At 41.9% G+C, this 23,127-nt stretch overlaps 1 protein-coding gene and 1 pseudogene across 3 annotated transcripts in view; both read right to left on the reverse strand.

Moving 5' to 3' along the window:
- Positions 1–1,317: 1,317 nt before the first annotated feature.
- LOC148349848 (calcium-binding protein 8-like) lies at positions 1,318–6,771 on the reverse strand (annotated as a pseudogene).
- An 11,650-nt stretch (positions 6,772–18,421) lies between these two features.
- nf2b (NF2, moesin-ezrin-radixin like (MERLIN) tumor suppressor b) overlaps positions 18,422–23,127 on the reverse strand; it is a 50,288-nt gene continuing 45,582 nt past the window's right edge. For all 3 annotated transcript variants that reach the window (XM_088321262.1, XM_088321263.1, XM_088321264.1), the window contains exons 14-16: positions 21,178–21,341; positions 20,899–21,109; positions 18,422–19,510 (exon numbers count right to left, since the gene is read on the reverse strand). In XM_088321262.1, the coding sequence (XP_088177388.1) occupies positions 19,463–19,510; positions 20,899–21,109; positions 21,178–21,341 (423 nt within the window). In that variant the 3' untranslated portion in view covers positions 18,422–19,462. The remainder of the gene's footprint in view (positions 19,511–20,898; positions 21,110–21,177; positions 21,342–23,127) is intronic.

A 23,127-nucleotide genomic window follows, 5' to 3' on the forward strand; every position in this document is an offset into this window, starting at 1 on the left:
ACTTGACTTGACAGGAGAGAAGTGGAAATAAAACAGCCTTCAAAGCAGTATTAACGTACTTTACTATGTGTTGGTTAAAGGAACAGTGTGCATCATTTGACCACTAGATGTGACTGTATTTTGTAGTGCAACTTATTTTTTTGCCCAGCCTTCCATGAGGTTTTCTTGGCCAGCGATTATGTCAGCTTTCTGTAAGTGAGACTCATAATATGTAAAACAAATGCAAATTTCTCAACAAAGAAGTATTTTAAAAAAATGCACGTTCTTATGATAATTATGTATTTTTGCTTGTTATCCAAATCATTTTTTTAGGAAATTTAGTCTTTTAACCAGGGGGAGAAGCCTCATTTAACACTACAGGAGTCTGAAAACTACTTTTTTTGTTACTGATTATCACAAAAGGCTACCAGTTTCATATACATTTATACTATTTTGTTACTTCGTCATTACTATATTATAACCAGGTTGTAATTATTAGAGGTTAAAATAGGCTCAATCAACCACTAAACATCATGCCAGTTGGAAATCAAATTTTCTATAAAATCACAATGACCTGAAATATATTTTCAGAACCCTTCTGCTGGCTACTCAAGTGCTCTTAGGGGGCTACCTGGTGCCCGTCGGAACCACGTTGGAGATCTCTGCGCTAAATAATACACACTGTCCCTGTAGTGCAATGGTAAATGGTCTGCATTTCTATAGCACTTTTCAAGTCACTGAAGACCTCTGAAAGCGCTTTACAATGTGCTTCACACCTACTCACACACCAATAGTGAGTCAACCATGCAAGGCGCCTACCTGCTTATTGGGGGCATTAGGAATTCAGTGTCTTGCTCAAGGACACTTCGACATATAACATGGAGCCGGGAATCGAACCTGCGACCTCTTGATCTCAAGACGAATGCTCTACCTCCTGAGCTAATGCCGCCCCAAGGATAATTGACACTTGACATTTAAGTGCGGACACACAAACCCTTTCATAAGCGCGCACTCACACAAACACGCACAGATAATAATGCTCAACTGTGCAGTCCACAATATGAGAAGTTTGCATCTGTGAGAAGGTGGAGGTGACGAAAAACGGCTTCGAGCAACTGAAATGTTTCAAAGTTTTTGTGTTTCATCAATAAAACCAGCTTAAAGGTGCGGCCCTACACTGAAAAACCTTCCAATCAGTTTATAAAAGGATTCTAATTTTCCAGTTGCCCTTTCGTTTAAGTGCAACGTCCGTCGGTCTGCTCCTAAGGTCCGAAGAATTAATAAGTGTACAGACTTTGGCCTCAAAGGCTGCCAGGTGGGCGTGGTCGTAGTGCGTTTTCACTCCATGCCGTTGCGCAGCATCTGATTGGCTGCGATGAGCATGACACTGATGATGAAGGCCATCGAGAAGGCGCAGATGAGACTTTTCCTCACGCACGTCTGACGATTTTTCTTTTTGGGATGCACTGGAACAAAAACAAAACCAAAAACACATAGAATAACGTCGAATTGACGTGTTTTCCCTTGCACTTTTCCAGTTTTGTATTCTGACCTCCTAGATATTCAGGACAGTTCACTGATGTCTTATTCAGGCTCTCCTCCATGATTATGATGTTTTCGATGTCTTTCATGCTTAGGTGGTTGTGGAAGGCGTGGACTAGGACCTGCTTGAGCTCATCCAGAGGTTACCTGACTTGTCCCGATCTCCGACCACGCTCCATTCTCCTGTCCCGGCTGCTCGACCTGCCTCCGCCCTCTGACCACGCTTAGTTCACCCGTCCCAACTGCCCAAGCTGCTTCCTCCCGCCGACCACGCTTTGTTTGCGAGGGCTTCCTGCTCCTGCCCAGCGAGCACCAGATTGCTGTTGTTTGTTTCCCTGCGCCTGACTTCCTCGATTCTCCAATAAAGCATTGTGTGAAATGTAACGTGTTTGGGTCTACTGCCTGTTCCGGTTGCGTCAGTACGGACTTACCAGGAATGGACCCAGCGAATGCTTCCTCAAGCGCTGATCGGGAGAGACAGAAGCTCCCTCCACCCTGCAGCGTTTGCACTGGACTGAGGGCGAGGTCCGACGAATGTTAGGTGACTTCGCCGCCCTTCTGCATCATGTCAAACAGCAACAACAGCTCCTGCAGTATCAACATGAGCAAATCGTCAGCTACCGTCATCGGCCCTTCCCTCAGGGATTTTCTTCCTGCCGTGCTGTTGCGCTCCCTGCCTATCCGGCCCGCGGACGGAGGCTCTGCCCAACCTTGTTGACTCTGGCGCTGAAGCCAACATCCTGGACACAGCCTTAGCCCGGAGGTTGGGGTTTTTTACCGCCAGTTCATCCAGAACTACAGCTCGGTGGCTGCTTCTCTCACGGAAACATCAGAGCAGCATTCGTGTTTTCTTCTACACCCTGTGCTTAGTGAAGCTCGAATGTGAAGGACAAGTTACTTGCGAATCCCTCACCGTCCATGTCGAGCCTCTGCATGATGATGGCGAGCTCCACCTCGCTGGGCATGTACCCCAGCGAGCACATGGCCATTCCTAGCTCTTGCTTGGAGATGAAACCATTCCCGTTGCAGTCTAGCATGCGGAAAGCTTCGCGGATTTCTGTAACACATTTCCACACCACAACGGACAACTGCAGTTTTAGGTTTTTATCCTAATTGAGACATTCGGATATTGTAATGCAGTTCCAAGCTGGATTCGGATTGCAAATTTGAAGGGGATTACATGAGACTTATTTTTTCCAATTAAGCACAGAACGTGCAGTGGTCCCCCCAACAATCATGCAAATATCCATCCATCCATTATCTGCACCGCTTATCCTCAGTAGGGTCTCAGGGTAGCTGGAGCCCATCTCAGCTGTCCTTGGGCAGTGGGCAGGGGACACCCTGAACTGGTTGCCAGCCAGTCACAGGGCACACAGAGACAGATAACTGTGGTTTGCAATAATATGTGGTCTGTGCAACCCTTTGAGACTCTTTGTGGTTAAAGGCTATACAAAAAAACATGACTTGACTTGACTTGACAACTCGCTCGCTCATTCACATCTAAGAACAATTTGAACTGGCCAATTAATCTGAAATGTAATGTTTTTGGAATGTGGGATGAAACCGGAGTGCCCGGAGGGAACCTATGCAAGCTGGGGAAGTTGACAGTTTGATCCCATCCCTCGAGCTTTGACGTCACCGTATGACAACAAGGATTCAAAACAATAGGGCGTCCTGTTGAAAAGCAGGCGCCAATTGGAGTTATCAGATATATTCATATGACATTGTAGAAAAGTTTTTTACTCTATTTTTTTGTACTGTTAAAGGTTTTGGATTGCACTGTTTACTTAGTTACACTTTATTTCCATAACTTTGTGCATGGAAGATTTTTCGGTAATCACGTTTTCTGTTTACAATTTAAAGTGCAATACCCCAGTTCAAGTGCAATATCCCGGTTATGTATTAATTTTACTTTAGATGCTCTCGACTCAATTCTAAAACAGCTGTGCAGAAAAAGTAATATATTTGAAGAAGAAGTATTTTATTGCAGAAAAGTTCTTTATTTTTGGACAATAAAGGTTTCACATTGTACTGTTTACTTACACTTTACTTAATTTCCATAACTTTTCGCAATGGAAGATTTTTCAGTTGTCACGTTGACTGTTACAGTCTAAAGTGCAATATCCCGGTTGTGTAAGGTGTAAATACTAAATGTAAAAATAGAGGTGAAACATTGTAAGGGAAATTGTAGTTGGATTATAGTTTGAATGTGCCTTTGTATTATGTTATCTTCAAAAGTACCTTAACGAAGCCAAAGCTTATCTCCAGCTGCTGTTTGTATTCTTGCAACAATTGTTGCCCTCTTGGGGCCTGTAACTATTAATCAAGATGGCCTACGTTTTGGGTCTGGGAAGAGCTTACTATTGTATCCTCTTGAGGCCCGCTAACTATTAATTAAGATGGCCTTCAATTTAGTGCCGGGAAGTCCACTCAAGAGTTTGCCTCCCTACATTGCTTTCTTCTTACAGAGACACACTGTATCCTTTATGGTACAAAGTTTTCTTTTCCTTACTGATCATTTATTATGCTCACACTGTATCGGGCGACCAGCATTATTCACTTCATTTGAACATGTGTTTTCTGTCTAAACCAATCAAATTATTTTCTTGTATTCATAAGACCTCGCTTAATCAAATGTGTTTTTCCATGCCAATGCTTTCCAATAAATAAGCCTTTAGCCGATTTTGGAAGCACGCGCCTCCGATGGGAGGGCTATCAAAAACCTAAATCTCCAACTCAGAGTGTGTTCTTTTATGCATCCTAATACAATCTCAAGTTTTAACCTTGACACACATTATATATATATGTTTTATTCATGAATCTTTATATTGTGTATTTTTTTGCCAACTGGAGTGCAGCCATTATTTTGTTGTAGAAATACAATGATAATTAAGGAAATTCTGATTCTGAAAACATATACAGTACAGTGAAGAAAATACGTATTTGAACACCCTGCTATTTGCTATTCTTCCCACTTAGAAATCGTGGAGTTTTTGAAATTTTCATTGTAGGTGCATGTCCACTGTGAGAGAACTAAAACGAAAAATTCCCAAATTACAATACATGAATTTTTACCAATTCATTTGTGTTATAAAGCTGCAAATAAGTACACTTGTGTACCATCTAGAATTCTGACCCTGAAAAGACCATTAGAAGTCTACCTGCACTCCATATATCATCTTGAATCAGATGCACCTGTTTGAGGTTGTTAGCTGCAAAAAGACACCTGTCGCCCTGCCCATCCCCCCATACAATCAGTAAAACTTTAACTTGTAACATGGCAAAGACCAAAGAACTGTCCAAAGCCACCAGAGACAAAATTGTACACCTCCACTAGGCTGGAAAGGACTATGGAGCAATTGCCAAGCAGCTTGGTGAAAAAAGTTCCACTGTTGGAGCAATCATTAGTACAGTGTTTTTCAACCTTTTTGAGCCAGGCCATGTTTTTTACATTGGAAAGATTTTGCGACACACCACTAACCAAAAATTCTATAAAATGACACTGAACAGTATGTTTAATTACAATATAATTTATAATACCCCCAGTTTTTACAGCACAGACACTTGACAATGACATTATATTTGCAGAAAATTATTCATAAATGTTTTATAAAATTGTTGGGGGCGGCAGTAGCTCAGGAGGTAGAGCGATCGTCTTAGGATTAAGGGATCCCAGTTCGAATCCCGGCTTGTCCGTGTTACATGTCGAAGTGTCCTTGGGTAAGACATTGAACCCCCAATTACCCCCAATAAGCAGGTTAGCGCCTTACATGGCTGCACAGATCACGGCCGCTATTGGGAAATGTGAAGCACACTGTAAAGCGCTTTGGGAAGTCATTGACTTGAAAAGCGCTATATAAATGCAGATCATTTCATTTCACATTGTATATTTTAAAACGTGACATTTATTAATTCTCACGGCACACCTGAAGATTTCTCACGGCATACTAGTGTGTCGCGGCACAGTGGTTGAAATTCACTGCATTAGAAAATGTAAAAAGCTAAACATGACGGTCAATCTCAATCGGAGTAGAGCCCCATGCAAGATATCACCTCATGGGGCCTTAATGATTCTAAGAAAGGTGAGGAATCAGCCAGGAACTACACGATAGGAGTTGGTCAAAAGAGCTGGGACCACCGTTTTCAAGGTTACTGTAGGTCACAGGTGTCAAACAGGCGGCCCGCGGGCCAAATCAGGCCCGCCAAGGGTTCGAATCCATCCCGCAAGACAACGCTCAGAGAAGCGCAAGAGAAAAACAAGCTGCAGGTTGAAATATGTCAACTTGATGTTGCCAAAGCCAGGTGCCTCTCACAAAGTCACTGTACTTGTATTTCTTTCTCTCTCTCTCTCTCTCTCTCTCTCTCTCTCTCTCTCTCTCTCTCTCTCTCTCTCTCTCTCTCTCTCTCTCTCTCTCTCTTTTCCACCCTTTTTCTCCCACTCTGTCTCTTCCACTCTCTGTGTCTCTCTTTTTCTATTCCTTTGTTCCTCTTTGTCTCTTTCTCTCTGTGTCTTTTTAAATTATTTTGCTCTAACTTCCCTTTTTCCTTTTCTCTTTTCTCTTTCTCTCTTCCTACCCTTCGCGCTTTCTTTTCTCTCCTTCTGTCTTTCTGTCTTTCTATTTCTCTTTAGATTTCTTTCTTCCTCTCCCTTTCTTTTTCCTTTCTCTCTCACGACTTTTTATCTTTTGTTTCTCACGCTCTCTCCCTCTCTCTCATAGTCTTTCTTTGTCCGGCCTCTCTCCTTTTCCCTCCCTCTTTGTCTTTTATTTATCTCTCTTTTTCTTTATCTTTAATATACTAGTCCGGCCCCCGACAGAATGTGTGTTCTATCATGTGGCCCCCGAGTTAAACCGAGTTTGACACCCCTGCTGTAGGTAACTCTCAAAATGGCAAACCCCATTAACACAAGCTCCAAAACAGACAGTGGTTGTAGTGAACAGCAATTGCTTTTCGCTGCTTTCTGTCCGGAGAAACTGGAACTTTGCTTGCCCTGTCTTTTGAGGATTTCAAGCACCTGTATGAACCCTATAGTTTTGGTGTGGACAGAGGGGACGTGTCCCCACCTATATCAAGCGTTTATTGTTTTGTCCCCACCAATACTCTGTGATCACTTAGAAATGTGTTATGCCCCCTCAATATCCAGACCAAACATACACCCTTGATGTGATGTGACCATCTCATATTTTCCACCATTAAAATGCAGTGTATGTATACAGGGGAGGCAGGTAAGGCTGTGGCCTCACCTGTCATCATTGAAATATAAAAGTCAAAATATTTCAAATGATTATATTTTTCAGTGTTCAAGATATTTCAAATGATTATATTTTTCAGTGTTCAAGACCTTTGTCCATAGCTGTCAACCTCCACGGCTTCATGCCCTTACAAACTGTCGTATTTTTCCTTACAAAATACAAAAAAATCTTATACCATATTTTTTTTTCAAACATGTTCATTTATGTAGTTTAACATGTTGCATTGTACATGTGTTTCGTTATATTATTCTGTACATATTCTTAATAATGAAAAAAACAAAATATATTTTAAAAAATCAAGAACAATTGTTATCAGTGTAACTAAAATATCCATTAATAACACTTTAAATTTAAATTTGTAAATAAATATATTTTTTGGAGGAAAAAATGAGTTGGCATTTCTATTTTGTAAACCAAACAACAATATCAACCATTGATGCTTGTATTTTCAATTTCAAACAGACTATTGAACAGGGACAGAAAATACAACCCTTTGCAGCCCTGTGACTGTGACTGTTGGAGGTATGTTGTGCTCTGCGATGACATCACATCACTTCTGCAGCTGTTGAGGAGTCTTCAGGTGTAGTGCCTAATTTAGACTCCTCTGCAAAATCCTCCCCCCCTCGCTTGAACGCGCATTCTGATGCGCTTCTGACATTAGGCACTACAGCGGCAGACGCATGCGCACAGTAGCATCAAACGCTCGCTTCGTTTGCAACGAAAAAAAAAACGATACCGAGATAGAGGCTACTGCGGCGAACTCGTTTGACTTGATTGATTTGCCGTTTCGTGATAGTCGGTGTATACCAGATGGTAACCATAATTGACAAATTTGCGTTTTTCCATACAGATTTTCTTGTACGTCGTACACGTCTTAAAATGCATAATAAACGTACTTTGTACGGCAGACACGTACAGGTTGACAGGTATGTTTGTCATTTATTATATAGATTATGTCAGAAGGACCAGAACAGAACAGGAAACCCCAGAGCGTTCGTTACAGTTCTTTATTTAGGGAAGCGTAAAGGGTTAGCGGGAGACGCGATGGCCGTCGGACGTCAGCAGCGAAGCCGTGAAGGTAGCTTCGGAACACGTAGCCAATCGGAGTGCGGAAGTCTAGCAGGTCAAGTTTACCGGGGCTGGAGAGAAGATCGTAGCGTGGGACGGAAGCAGGTCGGATCGGAGGCAGGCAGAATCAGGTAAACAGATCAAGACGGAACAGGTAATCAGTAGAGTCATACAGGGTACAAACGTAATCCTCAGACGAAGAGGTCTCCCTTCCTGCCTCCGTTCTGGTCCGGCCCTCATGACAGAATGAACCAGCCAAGATATGAACTCAGCGGACGATCCCATCCGACTCCTGTGCCTGCCTGTCCGACCCCCCCTGCCGAGCGCCGAGTCCGATCCGTCCGACGCCGATGGCGCCTGCCTCTCCCCGTTCCTGCGTGTTCGGAGGAGGGAGCGGGGTTGCCCCAATTGAGAGCGTCGAACGATTCCGGGGTGCGAGGTAATAATTTTTCTTTTTGGGACCTCAGGAGCTGTCCCTTAAAGGGGGTGCTCTGTCGTGTCCAGCATGGTCGCCGTGGCGACCGGCTGGCCCCGCCCCCTGGGCACCGGCTGTAGTAAATCAGCTAATTTGCGTGTGTGCTACTTAAGGGTGGGTTGTGGGTATTGCGGGTGCTGGTTCATTACATTTTCTGTTCTGTTTTGCTCTGTCCTGTTTTGTTTGAGTCGGAAGAAACCAGTGTTTGCACGTTTTGAGTTAAAACCTGTTTTGTGAGTATTCCCTGGTCTTAGTTCCTGTTTGTCTGTAAGCCTTGTTTAGTTTTGTCCCATGAGTGTTGGACGACTTTTATTTTGCTAAATAAAGGTACGTATCGTTAACGCAATTGAGTTCTCCCTTCCTGCCTCCGTTCTGGTCCGGTCCTCATGACGGATTATAGATTTTTTGATTTTTTTTTTAAAAAAATGACTGGATTTTCCCATTACAGTGATCCCTCGTTTTTGCGTGAGTTGGGTTGAAAAAGGATGCGGATTTGTCTCATCTCATCTCATTAGCCATACCGCTTTTTCCTCATTAGGGTCGCGGGGGGCTGGAGCCCATCCCAGCCATCTCCGGGCAGTGGGCAGGGGACACCCTGAACTGGTTGCCAGCCAATCGCAGGGCACACAGGGACAGACAACTCATTCGCTCATTCACACCTAGGGACAATTTGGACCGGCCAATTCACCTGAAATGCATGTTTTTGGAATGTGGGAGGAAACCGGAGTGCCCGGAGGAAACCCACGCAAGCACGGGGAGAACATACAAACTCCGCACAGGAAGTCTGGAGCTGGATTTGAACCCACGACAGGTTCCCATGACATGAACTGTGCCGCACAAGCGCTAACCACTGCGCCACCGTGCTGCCTATTTATTAAATCCTCTATTATGCCGTTGAGTAAACTTTTCACAATACGCCAGACAAGCTTTTTCCTTTTTTACTGTACTTTGCACATCCACTTGATTTAAAATGTCTTTTTTTTTTACTCTACCAGATTGGTGTGACCCTAGAAATGACCACAATCGTTTTGATGTGGAAAACCAAGCCTAAACACCATATGCACAACACACAACCGGAGACACACAAATGAAAGGCAAAAAGTGCAAGATGAGTAAAATGAATGATGACAATCCTTCTTTTAACACAATTATTTTTCTTTTCCTGGCTTTTTCGGGTCCAACAGACACCTTTCTGCCCGCCATCGTACCTGACTCATATCATTTGCGCTGTTTTGTGTGTATATATATACCAGTATATATATATATATATACTGTGTATATAATATATATACATGATATATATATTTATCCTTCCAACATACCTGCAGCGCGTGGAATCACCCGACCACCTCAAGCTGTTGGGAGACGACTCTGAAAGGAGCTTCAGGACGCCTCAGAATGGAGCTCCTGTGGCTCTGGTCTGTCAAGTGGTGCAAACGAGCTGCGTCCGCCCATTCGCCAGATGCCAATCACTGGATCAATGCATCAATGGGGCTTTTTCCATCAAGACTGAGTCACACCGGGAGTCGGGCATCGAGACAAATATTGCGCGCCGTGATCGGGCGCCAACAAACAGCAACACCACGCAAGCGCGCTCAGACACAGACAGAGCAAGGGTGCGAGGAAGTAAAGACTGGAGAGAAACAGCAAGTGAATCAGTGTGAGAGAGGAACTCGAACATGGATTTAGCAACCTCCACATTTTCACTCTTTTCTTTCAGAGTTGCCCTGCCAATTTTTGTGGATGATCGTGGCATTTTTGAGGCCACCTAGTGACTGCCAAATGTTCTCACAGGATTTTATGTACATGCTTCCATTCATCAAAGAGAGTTGTCCAGACCAGAAGGGGTAAAGTAACCCCTAGTCCTCAAGCAACCAGCACCTCTTTGCATCAGGCATCAATCTATCCATTGGTCTATCAATCTGTCCATATGTTTATTAGTACAACACTCCGCCCATGCTGGTGGGAGGGACCAGCTTGGCTGCAACAGCCTGGCTGCCGAGAAATGCTCCCCCCATCTATCTCTGGCTATGAAGGTCACAGGTCCATGAAATTTACCCTGGTTACAGTGGTGGGCCCATATCCTCGCAGTGAAAAGCACATCTTGCTGGATGCAATTGAACCTGTTTTAAGAGGGGTGCATTTTTGCCTGCCGAGAAATGCACCCCCATCTATCTCTGGCTATTAAGGTCACAGGTCCATGAAATTTACCCTGGTTACTAGTGGTGGGCCCATATCCTCGCAGTGAAAAGCACATCTTGCTGGATGCAATTGAACCTGTTTTAAGAGGGGTGCATTTTTGCCTGCTGAGAAATGCACCCCCCATCTATCTCTGGCTATGAAGGTTGAAGGTTCATGAAATTTACCCTGGTTACTAGTGGTGGGCCCATATCCTCGCAGTGAAAAGCACATCTTGCTGGGTGCAACTGAACCTGTTTTAAGAGGGGTGCATTTTTGCCTGCCGAGAAATGCACCCCCTGTCACAATCACCCGGGTCTGGAACACCCGTGTTCAGGATTTGGCGCCAACAGCCAGGACAGCTGATTGACGCACCCTGTCCATTTAAATCCTCAGCTCCCGGCAACAAGCTGTCTGATAGAACTATGCTACCTGTTGCCATCTGCTCAGAAAGCCTGTACCTCCGACTCTTTGCCTGCCTCCTGTTTTTTCTACTTGATCTCCGTTGCCGACCCGTTTCCGAATTTGCCTACGACCTGCCCTGCCCGTCTGATTCCTGATCACATTTCCGAACACGACGACGCCCTTCTTCTCCAGCCCTGACCAACAACACAACGCTTCCGCCTGTCCACGACCATTCCCGCCAAGCCTTCGCCCGCCTGTCAAGCTTCGTCAATCCGTCAAACAATGGATCCAAGAATCACGCCTTGTCATTCCTTCCTTCCAAAAAAAAAACAAAAAACGAGTGCAAGTGATCTCACTTTTCCTTCCGTCTCGTCTGACACCCCCCATCTATCTCTGGCTATGAAGGTCTAAGGTCCATGAAATTTACCCTGGTTACTAGTGGTGGGCCCATATCCTCGCAGTGAAAAGCACATCTTTTTTAATAATGACAATTTTGTGTCAAAAAAGTTACGTCCCGGGAACGCATGTTGATTTGAGATTATGGGTCCCCAGCAAAAATGATGCGTGTAGGACGCAGGCAAACGAGAACACTGTTCTATCAAAGAATTGAAAAGTAAAAAAATGGTCAACAGAAAGCAACCCCAACAAAGCTCGCCAGAAGATGGTGCTGTTTTCTCTAGGTTTAGTATTCCAATATGGTTGAGTGTTAACAAAAGCAAAATTAACACAGAAAATGTACTTGAGAAGTAAGTGGGGGCGCTAGGAACTCCCCAGCCTGCAAAGGTTTGGGAACCATTGGTTTAGCCCACAGATGCCAAAACATGCAGCCTGTGGACCAGATCAGGTCTGCCAAGGGTTTTAATCCTAACTGTGAGACAACACTGACAGAAGTACAAGAAAAAAATGAGCTGCAGTTTGAAATGTGTCCACTTGATGTTGACAAAGCCAGGCAATATAGCTTTGTTTTTTCTAACTATTTTCCCCCTCCTTTGCTCACTCAAGTTCTTAGTTTCTTTTTCTCTTTATTTCTTCCTTTCTGTCTCTTTGTCTTTATTTCTCTTTCCTTTTTCGTCTTTATTTCACTTTCCTTTTTCTTTCGCTTTCTCTATCTCAGTCTTGTTCTTTCTCTTTTTGCGGTCTCTTTTTCATCTACTAGTCTGGTGTAGGGGAAAATGCAGGTTCGATAATCTTTTAAGTCTTCTCTTACGTGATTTACACGTAAGTACAAGTACACGGAGGCTTGCCATGAGGGGGAGCTCTTTATTTCGTCATCCCAAAGAACTCAGAGAACTCCAGACATAACAACGCTTTTATAGCTTCAGTTTGAGTACAACCCAAAAGGCGGCCCTAGTCCTCAGTAACAACAAGGAAGATGCTGTCGTAACCTTATTAGAACATATTGTTCGCCTCAGTTTGCTCAGAGAGTCCTTGAAGGTCCCAAGGACCTTCCCGAAATGATGTCAACATTCTGTCACACTGTAAGCAAGTCTTTCTACATTTCTTTCTAAATGTATGCAAATACAAATGCAAGTCTATTTTCCACAACACTGGTACCAGTGATTTTTTTTCCTAGCATGTGGCCCTCAAACTCAAATAGTTTGACACCCATGGTTTAGCCAATCAGAATCCACAACATAATACACGATAAAAATCCATCAAGTTGCAAAACTTCGAAAAGTAAACGAAGACACAAAGAGGGATTACTGTGTAAATTTATATTTTTATTTTAATGAAAGAATATTTTTCTTATTGCTTGTAGTCGCCAAATAATACACACCATCCCTTTACGGAATGCAAACAGTCCTTCAAGTGCCTTTACGCAGCAACATTTGAGAATCACTTTAATGGGTTCTTCACAAGAAAAATGAGGAATCCACTTTCAAGGTCTTTGCAGAAGCAAGGTGAAAGATGAGCCCATCTAACAACATGTCTTCTGGTGGAAATTTTCATATCTTGCGTCTCCTCAGGCAGCAGTTGCCCCCAAAATGATACTTTACCTCATTGGCAACTCGCAACTGGCCTCCAGCAGTTTTTCGCGACTTTGCGTTAGAAAGTTTTGATACGTTAAGACCTTTGAACGGTCGACAGGCAATAATATTCCAAGTGGGACATGGCCGGAATGTTGAGGAGGGAGATGCTTGCCTTGCCCAAGGCACCACGGGTTGAAATGGTAGGTTTTGTACACCTTTTTCATGGTCAAATTTGGCCAAAGAGCCATGAAAGCAAAAATATTTTGATACTTTTTTTTGAGAGAGAGACACACCATCTCGAGATAAAATTCAACAAAACCGCCAAACCCGCTCTCCAGACAGAAGCTAATTATTCAGCGAATTTTATTTAACTGATATACGAGTAATGCCAGAGGCTGTGTCCCATATAAACATAGCGCTTAAAATTTGCCACCCTTCCGCAGTTGGAATAGAATAGAAGAGAATTTACTTTTATTGTCATTCTTTGTAACCATGCACACAGAACAAAATGTCGATACACCTGACCCGTACAGTTAAACTGTAGCAAATCGATGTAGCCGCAGCCAAACAGACCCAATCGCTGTGTTGGGAGTCAAACCCCGCAGTTCCAACCCTTAATGCCGAGCGCCAAGCAGGGAGGCAATGAGTACCAATGTCGTAAGTTTTAGGTATGACTCGGCCGAGGCTTTAACCAGCGACCTCCCAGTTTCGGAGCGGGCACCCTTCCATCTAGGCTACCGAGCTAGTTACTTAAGAGAGTTGAGGCTAATTTTGACTGTCATTTTTGTCCTTAAAAAATGGTTTTAAAAACAAGGTGCAACAAAGTTATTTTGTAAAAAAATGAGGATACCATTGTACTTACCTTCAGTGAAGACGGTCCATTCCTGCTGCTCACCCAATCAAATTGCTCTAGGTCCTTTGCTAGAGATTCTTGGTAAAACGTTTTGGGTTAAAGTTTGTTCGGGTGCTTCTTTTCATAAAGTGTCTCAACAATGAACATAGATTGCTTATGGAGTTTCCAAAAAAATGATAGTTTAGCAGTTTACAGTCACAAAGAGGTCTGTTGGTGTGACACTTGACTGTAGACTGTAGTTAAAATGGTAACCTACTGGACTGTCTCAGAAAATTAGAATATTGTGATAAAGTTCTTTATTTTCTGTAATGCAATTAAAAAAACAAAAATGTCATACATTCTGGATTCATTACACATCAACTGAACTATTTCAAGCCTTTTATTATTTTAATATTGCTGAATTTGGCTTACAGCTTAAGAAAACTCAAAAATCCTATCTCAAAATATTAGAATATCATGAAAAAGTATACAAGTAGGCTATTCAACTAATCACCTGAATCATCTAATTAACTCGAAACACCTTGCGATGGTTTCCTGAGCCTTAAAAACACTCAGCTTGGTTCAGTAAACTAAATCACAAGTATGGGGAAGACTGGTGTCCAGAGGACCATCATTGATACCCTCCATCAGGAGGGTAAGACACAAAAAGAAATTTCTCAAAGAGCAGGCTGTTCACAGAGTGCAGTTTCAAAGCATATCCACAAAAAGTCTGTTGGAAGGGAAAAATGTGGCCGGAAACGCTGCACAACCAAGAGAGATGACCGCAGCCTTAACAAAATTGTGAAGAAGAGCCGCTTCCAGAATTTGGGGGAGCTTCAAAGACAGTGGGCTGAAGCTGGAGTCCAGGTATCAAAAGCCACAGTTCACAGACGTGTCCGGGAAATGGGCTACAATAGCCGTATTCCCATGGTCAAGCCACTTCTGAACTCAAGACAACGGAAGAAGCGTCTGACTTGGGCTATGGAGAAGAAGCACTGGACAGTTGCAGAGTGGTCCAAAGTCCTCTTTTCAGACGAAAGCAAGTTTTGCATTTCATTTGGAAGTCAAGGCGCCAGAGTCTGGAGAAAGGCTGGAGAGGAGCAAAATCCAAGTTGCTTGAAATCCAGTGTGAAGTTCCCACAGTCAGCAATGGTTTGGGGAGCCATGTCAGCTGCTGGTGTTGGTCCACTGTGTTTCATCAAGTCCAGAGTAAATGCAACTGTGTACCAAGAGATTTTAGAGCACTACATGCTTCCATCTGCTGAAAAGCTCTATGGAGATGAGGATTTCATTTTCCAGCATGATCTGGCACCTGCCCACAGCGCCAAAACCACCAGTAACTGGTGCACTGACCATGGCATCACTGTCCTTGATTGGCCTGCTAATTCCCCTGACCTGAACCCCATTGAGAATTTGTGGGGTATAGTTAAAGAAGATGAAAGACACCAGACCTACAAATGCAAATGAGCTGAAGGCCGCTATCGAAGCATCCTGGGCATCAATAACACCTCAGCAATGCCACAGGCTGATTGCCTCCATGCCACGCCGGATTGATGCAGTAATCCGTGCAAAAGGATTCCCAACCAAGTACTGAGTGCATCAATGGACATTTTCAAATGTTTGATTTAGTTTTGCTGTTATAAAATTATTTTTTTACTTGGTCTGAGGAAGTATTCTAATATTTTGAGATAGGATTTTTGAGTTTTTTTCAGCTGTAAGCCAAAATCAGCAATATTCAAATAATAAAAGGCTTGAAATAGTTCAGTTGATGTGTAATGAATCCAGAATGTATGACATTTTTGTTTTTTTTAATTGCATTACAGAAAATAAAGAACTTTATCACAATATTCTAATTTTCTGAGACAGTCCAGTATATATGCCGCACTAAACTATTGGTAAATCAGTTAAGTCTTGGCTTTGGAAGGGCGATAGCCTGCTCCTCATGATGCAATATATATCAATGACGTCAATGAAGAGCCATATATGGCCATATATGGCTCGCGAGCCTTAGGTTCCTGACCCCTGCTATACTGTATACTCATTTAATCAAACTCTGTATAATTGCAACTGTTGTTTTATAGCCAAGTATAGCCAGGTGCTGTGCCAATTAAGATGCTTGTCAAAAGGCCATCAGAGCAATAATATGGATATAAGCTTTTATAAGGGTAATATAGTATATATAGGGTCACTCATCTGTTCCCTTGCCAGAGAGAGAAGTTTGTTTTTTCTGAAGGGTAGATGAAATAAAACCAAAAGACGAAAACAAGAACTATAATTAGAATTGGCAAACCTGCAACCGATGGAGCCAAAATCAATCTAACCCCGGCGTCTGGAACCTTTTTGACCCAAAGAGCCATAGTAGCAAAATATTTTTATGTTTTTTTTGGGGGGGAGCCATACCCTACGTTTCAGGACCAATTTCAGGAAGTCAGCCAAACCCACTCTCCAGACAAAATTCAACATTTTCACCGCATTTAATTTCGCTATGTGGCATTAGATGTTACATTTATGAAAAAAGAATAATGCCAAAGCCTGTGTCCTATACCAACGAATCCCTTCAAACTTGTCTCCCTCCGACAATTACTTATGATTCTAGAGTCTCATTTTGACGTTCATTCTTTTCATAAATAATATTTTCAAAATAAGGTGCAATCAGAGTTCTTTTGAAAAAAAAAGTGACAAAATACTGCAAACGAGGATATTGATGTATTTTCCATTGGTGCAGACGGTGGGCAGAAAAGTGCACTGTGGGCAGAGCTCCGCCCACCCCTATCAGTCACCCAATCAAATTGCTCTGTGTGCTTGGCTTTTGATTCTGGCTGTTAACAGTTTTTGTGCGAGTTTTCATCTTACAGTGTCTAAACAGTGAACCTCAATTGTTTAATGAGGTTCCATACAAAAGATTCCTTAGTGACGTACAGACAAAACAGGTTCTGTTGGTGTGACACCTAGACTGTAAACTGCAGCGTGGAATAGGCTCTTTATACACTGGACCTGACCACAAATCTATTAGAGCTGTGGCAGCTATGCGCCCACTAGACTTGACAAACCACCCATCCAAATTAGAATGCAATTTTATAGATTTGCACGAGCACAATTTTACCTCTGAGCCATTTGTACTCATGAAAGGAGCCACATATGGCTCATGAGCCATAGGTTCCCGACCTCTGATCTAAGCAACTAGCATCATTCTAGTTAGTTTACGATCAAATTTATGTATTATGATACATGAGCTGTAGTTGACCAATCTCCACCCTCATTGGCTTGAAATACAGAAATTCGGTTTCCTCCGTTGCTGTATCTTCCACTGGTAGTGATCCTTGATTTTAACCTAAAAGTTAAAAGCAAAGATCTAGATTGAACACAGCACCTCAACTAGCCTGTTAATTCTCTGCAAAATCTCACAAAAAGACTCGACTAAATTGCCGCAAAGACTTTCTTAGAATTTGTTGAAACATTTCTAGCAATCTTTCTTCTTTTTGGAGTATTGTCAAAGTATGTGGTCTTCCGGAACCCTTTTTATGGGCATCCTGAACAGTTCCATCTGGCTCATGAGCCATAGGTTCCCGACCTCTGATCTAAGCAACTAGCATCATTCTAGTTAGTTTACGATCAAATTTATGTTTTATGATACATGAGCTGTAGTTGACCAATCTCCACCCTCATTGGCTTGAAATACAGAAATTCGGTTTCCTCCGTTGCTGTATCTTCCACTGGTAGTGATCCTTGATTTTAACCTCAAAGTTAAAAGCAAAGATCTAGATTGAACACAGCACCTCAACTAGCCTGTTAATTCTCTGCAAAATCTCACAAAACGACTCGACTAGATTGCCGCAAAGACTTTCTTAGAATTTGTTGAAACATTTCTAGCAATCTTTCTTCTTTTTGGAGTCTTGTCAAAGTATGTGGTCTTCCGGAACCCTTTTTATGGGCATCCTTAACAGTTCCATCGGCTTCAAATTTATCTCTAATTTGAGTGATGGTAACTCGTGTTGGTTGTCCTATGTTCAACTATTCTAAATCGTGTTTGCGCTTCTACTCTTTTTTCATACTTCCAGTGGCATTTTAGAATACATTTCATTTCTTCAAAGTCAAGTCTGGTCACCTAGACGTGGTTCAATGGGTTCAGTCTTTAAATCTTGTAAAATCTGTATGTATTTTTGGGACACCCTGTATTTACTTTTTTCCTTTTCTGTAAAAACAAAAAAATCGAAATAATATAACTCAGTTGGTAAGGCGCCCGCTTTGAGACTGGGAGGTTCGGGTTCGCGCCCCGGCCGAGTCATTCCTAAGACTTAAAAAGTGGTCGGCGGCGCCCTCTCTTGGCTGCGGCTGCATCGGGTCAGATGCAATCGACATTTCGTTCTGTGTACATTGTTACACAGAATGACAATACAAGGAAATTATTATTATTATTATTATTATTTGTGTTTTTTAATGATATCTTGAGGATAATTGTTCTTGCTTTTATTAAAATACTATTACATTTCTCAAGAGAGATCATCATTAAAGGATCTGTGAACTCACAAAAAGGTGTCAGGTTTTTAGTTATTCTGTTGATGGAAAAACGCTTACGTGAGCAAGGCTCTCTAGCAGCCACAGTAACACTGATCATTTCTAGGGACACTAGAGGGATTTTGTGGCATTTATTGGTTTGTCGTGCTGGCTGGCCATGATCAGCACTCAAAAGTATTTGCAATTCAGCCATTTTACACTGCTATTTGGTTCTACTGGCTTTAATCCCTAAAGCTTGACCTAAAACCCTGTTTTAGGGGTCTTCTTACAAATAATCCACCTGATGCCAGCCTTATTTTTTTCAGATATAAAAAGGTTTGAACAATAACTATACGGGGGTAAACAGAAAAAGATCACATGCACGTTGTATAAAGCAGCAAAGAACAAATAGGCAGGTAGCCCTTTCTAGCAAATTCTATTGAAATGTTGCACACAGTATAAAAAAAATCACTGAAAACAAACTCAATGGTGGAAACACCTGTCATCAAATAACAACAAAGGTGGTGGTAGTGAAATAAAAAACAAAAATAAATATCAAAGTTATTTGATGCAAAGCAAAATAAGGTGGGGAAGTGAAGTTTGAGGAGTAAGGATGTCCCGGTCACCCTTTTTGTAAGCCGAGTCCCACAAATGTTTTCATTTTTTTCAATTTCATAATGAATACATATAGATGTGTTTCCTGTTAGGTAATTGTTGTTCTACAGTTTTATATCTATTCGACAAGTTACTACAAATGTTTCTACAAACACTTAAAAATTACCTTTTAAAACTAACCTTTTTTTAAATTTAAAAATGTATATTTAAACTTGAGTTCATAGTTTGTTTTCTGAAGCTCTTTCTTGGGAGAGTTGAAAATTGTCAAGGTTTAAAAAAATATAATAACAAAATAAAGTAGCAACTATAGCCATGATGAGCATTCAGCTTTTTGCTTTGTACAAATTTTTGCCCAATACTAATCAGATGAAAGACACACAATTGGATCAGATTTACAAATGCTTGATCGGAAGAACCCTTTTGTTGAAGTATCGTGTAAACAAAAGGCACCTGTCGATCAAACATTTGAACCATGTGAAAAAAAAAAAATCATCAAGACTTGAACCCAAGTCCAACAAAAAGTCAGCAAGAAGTCAAACGTGATCGAACAAACCAAAAGCCACCTTGTGACGATATAGAAAATGCAAACAGTCTTTTTCTGGGTTCCCGCAATTCATGTGACTCAGGTAAGGCGCGTGGCCGCTCTGTCTCTTCAGACTTCCTCCAAGAAAGCCATTTGGGTTGCGAAGGCCGCGTTTCTCTAAGTGGGAGAAAATGGTAGTTGGCATCAGCTATTTGGAGTCCAATTACAATTAACATGCGTGTATTTTCTTCTCTGGGATGAAGGCCTCACTTTGTTTAAACTCATTCATTACTAAAGACCTTCAGACTTTAAATAAGAGTATCACCTTTGTGGCCTGGGGGGCCAATTGCAGTCCTCAAAATGATAGTTTGAGGCCCCTGCCGAAATATGAAAGTTAAAGATAAAGTGTGAAATAATTGACCACTAGACTAATGGGTTGTGCAACTCATCTTCAAGATATTGTTTTGTCTTTTTCTTTTTCTAATTAAATCTGTAAAAACATAAGGTGGTATTTCGTAGCTCGGGCATGGGCAAACCTTTGGAGTTGCGGGCCGTACTGCCTTAAAAATTTGGCCTAGTTCTTGGGTCTGGAGACCAACCTATCAGTCCATTTTTAGGGACAGGCAAAATATTACACATTAAGATCAAGTTAACATTTTTTTTATCCCTGTAAACCAAAAAGTGGCACATTAGCAGAAGTAGAACAGTAAATAAAACAAATACGATCTCTGTTTTGTGAAGTACATCAAGTGGTCAACCACAAACCAAACAGTTTGAACAACTAACATTTGACATTTTAACAACTGACGTTTGTTTGTTCTTCAGACAGCATGCATTTAATTTCAAATATGCACAGTCTGGTGGTATTTTACAGCGAAATATACATGTATAAAATGTACGATACAAGTCATCAAAACCATGTTCGCTTGAATGTCACCCAAATCTTACCAAAGCTGAGTCAGACTTCGTTGTGTTTTAACTGTCTGACGTGCTCTTTAAACGTTTGTGTGTCACAGATCTACCACCATGAAAGGCCAGGTCTGCCTTGCAAACATTGCAAGTCGTCTTTTTATTTAGTGTATCCAGGCTTCCAAAATTTAGAAGTTTTGGCACAATGTTGATGTCGATGCTGACATTTTTGTAGGTTTATGATACTGCTTCAGGCAGAGACGCTATTGGCTATTATGCATGAGCAGAGATTATGTTAATGTAGAGATCCCCCTCTCAGATGGAAAACCGTGTCTGTCAACAATAAATTCATAAACTATTTCTATTTGATTTTTGTCCACTACGAGTTGCAGCCCTATTTGAGAAAGCCTACAGGGCATTTTTATTTATTTTGTACGAATCTAGAGAATGTTTGATAAAAAAATATTCAAGTTATTTCAATAAAAACGTTTTGAGTATTAGAGTAGTCGATAGTGGCAGGATTAGTTGTCAAGTTTCACCAGCTTATGATATTTATCACAGCTTTTCAGGTGGATTGAGATTTTTTTTTAAAAAAAGCTTGTTGTTTTAGTAGACAATATAAAAAAGTATCCATATATTTGGCAACACATTCTTACGTTTGCATGTGGAATGTAGAGCGGTTCTGGGACGTAAGGCCTGGCTTCCTGCAGCGGTACATGGTACATGGCAGAAGCCTGCGGGGGAGGATGAGGATACTGACGGTGAAGATGCTGTTGCTGCTGCTCTTCCAGCTTCAGGGACTCTATTTCAGACTTCAGCTCCTTTAACTGATCCTGAAGATGTTTGCTCTTCTCCATGTACTCAAGCCTAATATACACAAGCACACACAGTCAAAAAACAGACAATAAACGAGAGGAGAGCACCGTATGAGTGACCTTTCACGCTCGATCTCCATCGAGAGCCTTTTCATGTCCGAGTCTTTGAAGTCCAGACGCGGTGACGCGGCTTCATAGGTGGAGTCGGCTTCTGGGGGCCCGGCAGGGGCCGTGGCTGGCGTGGGTACGGCAGGATGAGGGGGTGCTGAATACGCTGCTATCAGCTGGCGGTGTAATGAAAGAGAAATAAGCATGTTGATGGACTTTTTTTGGGGAGTCTGAAATATCTGACTGCATTTGAATGCATCTTGCTGCTTCATAGTTTAAAGCAGAGGTGTCAAAAATAGCACCCACGGGCCGGATCCACCAGAGCCAAGAGAAGCACAAGAGCGAAATGAGCCTTATTACGTCAAACAATGACCTGCAGTACTTGATGTCCACTGGATGTCTCCAAAAGCAGGTGCCACTTCCTAAGCAAGTCAACCACTATAACTGTATTTGCGGACAACCAGTTATCAACCAATGAACATTTGAGGTAACCCAAATCTCAATGTCATTTAAAATAACCATCGTGTTCTCCTCATTTTAAAGGTTCAAATTGTACTTTTTGTACAGCTAACATGAAAATGCGTATGCAAACATTATTTTTGTAATGTTGGGGATCAATCTAGGAAAAGGAATAAAATTTAAAATCAAAAATATATATATCATTTATTATTTTATACATTTTTACGCAGTGGTGGGTCATTTTTGACCGAGGACAGTAAGAAGTCACAAACACGCTGTTTAAGGCAACACGATGGCACACGTGTATGCCTCTGTGTGAAATATTTTTGTCAATTCCCAGTTTGCACGTAGTTAAATATTTTTTCATTCAACGAGGTATTACACAGAGTGAATCAAGGAAGCAATGTTTTCGGTGCTCTTAGGAGAGTGATGAGTAACAAGAGTACGAGTATGGATCTTAAGAGAGGACTGTATGAGAGTGTGATTGTGCCGGCGGTGTTGTATAGTGCAGAGACTTGGTGTGTGAATGCAGATTTGAGATAATACCCTTTGAATACCCTTTGATTTGAGATGGAAATTAAATGTTTTTGAGATGAAGTGTTTGAGGAGTATGTTAGGAGTGACAAGATTGGATAGATTTAGAAATGAAATTGTGAGAGACAGAACTGGAGTAGTCGTGGAACTGAGCAAGCCTGTGGATAAGAAAGTACTCTGTACTGTTGGTTTGGATACATGGAGAGGATGGATGAGGAGCGATCGTTAAAGAGGATCTATAGAGCAAGAGGAAGGCCGTGATTGACGTGGATGGATGGTGTTATGAGTGCACTGGCGGAAAGGTCTAAATGTAATGGAGGCGAGAGCTCTTGTCGGTGATAGGAATGAGTGAAGAGGTGTTGTGAAAGGAAAGTGAGATGTTTGGGCGTGTTCTAAGGGATGGGCAGGGCACAGGTATGATGTGGCAGGGGTAAACCAGTGAAAGCTGTCGGGCCCTGCTGTTGAACAGAAGAGTGTGTTGTGTCACCCCGACCTGAGTGACATGGCCGCTTTCTTGTGTTCCATTTCATCTGGAGGGACAAAAGCATGACAAACTTGGGTGCTGAGGTGCTTAACTTGTTTTGGTCTTTGGGCATTTGGGTTGGCCATAGTCAGACTTTTTTGTCTTTTTTGTGTGTATTTTGATACCTTTTCCTTTTTTTCTTTTATTTGTTTTTGTGTATGTGTTTTGTCTTGCTGTCGGTCACCCCTCTTGAGGGATATGACCAGGGTAGATGGATAGATTAATATTTTTTTGTCAAAATGTATTCAATATTTGTTTTGACTTTTTGGATAAACACTACAATGGATGAAATCTTAGTGAAGTGGAAAATATTGAGGAAAAAACAGACACGGAGTAACCATTTTATAAACGAATTTAACATGCCCGAATCATCATTCTATTTTAATCGTGAGCCTCCAAAACGATCCCCAACCCTTTACATGCCATTCATTTACTAGGTCGGTCCC

Source organism: Urocampus carinirostris, chromosome 17 (genome assembly GCF_059441175.1).
Source record: "Urocampus carinirostris isolate Australia breed hairy pipefish chromosome 17, RoL_Ucar_1.0, whole genome shotgun sequence".
Lineage (NCBI taxonomy): Eukaryota > Metazoa > Chordata > Actinopteri > Syngnathiformes > Syngnathidae > Urocampus > Urocampus carinirostris.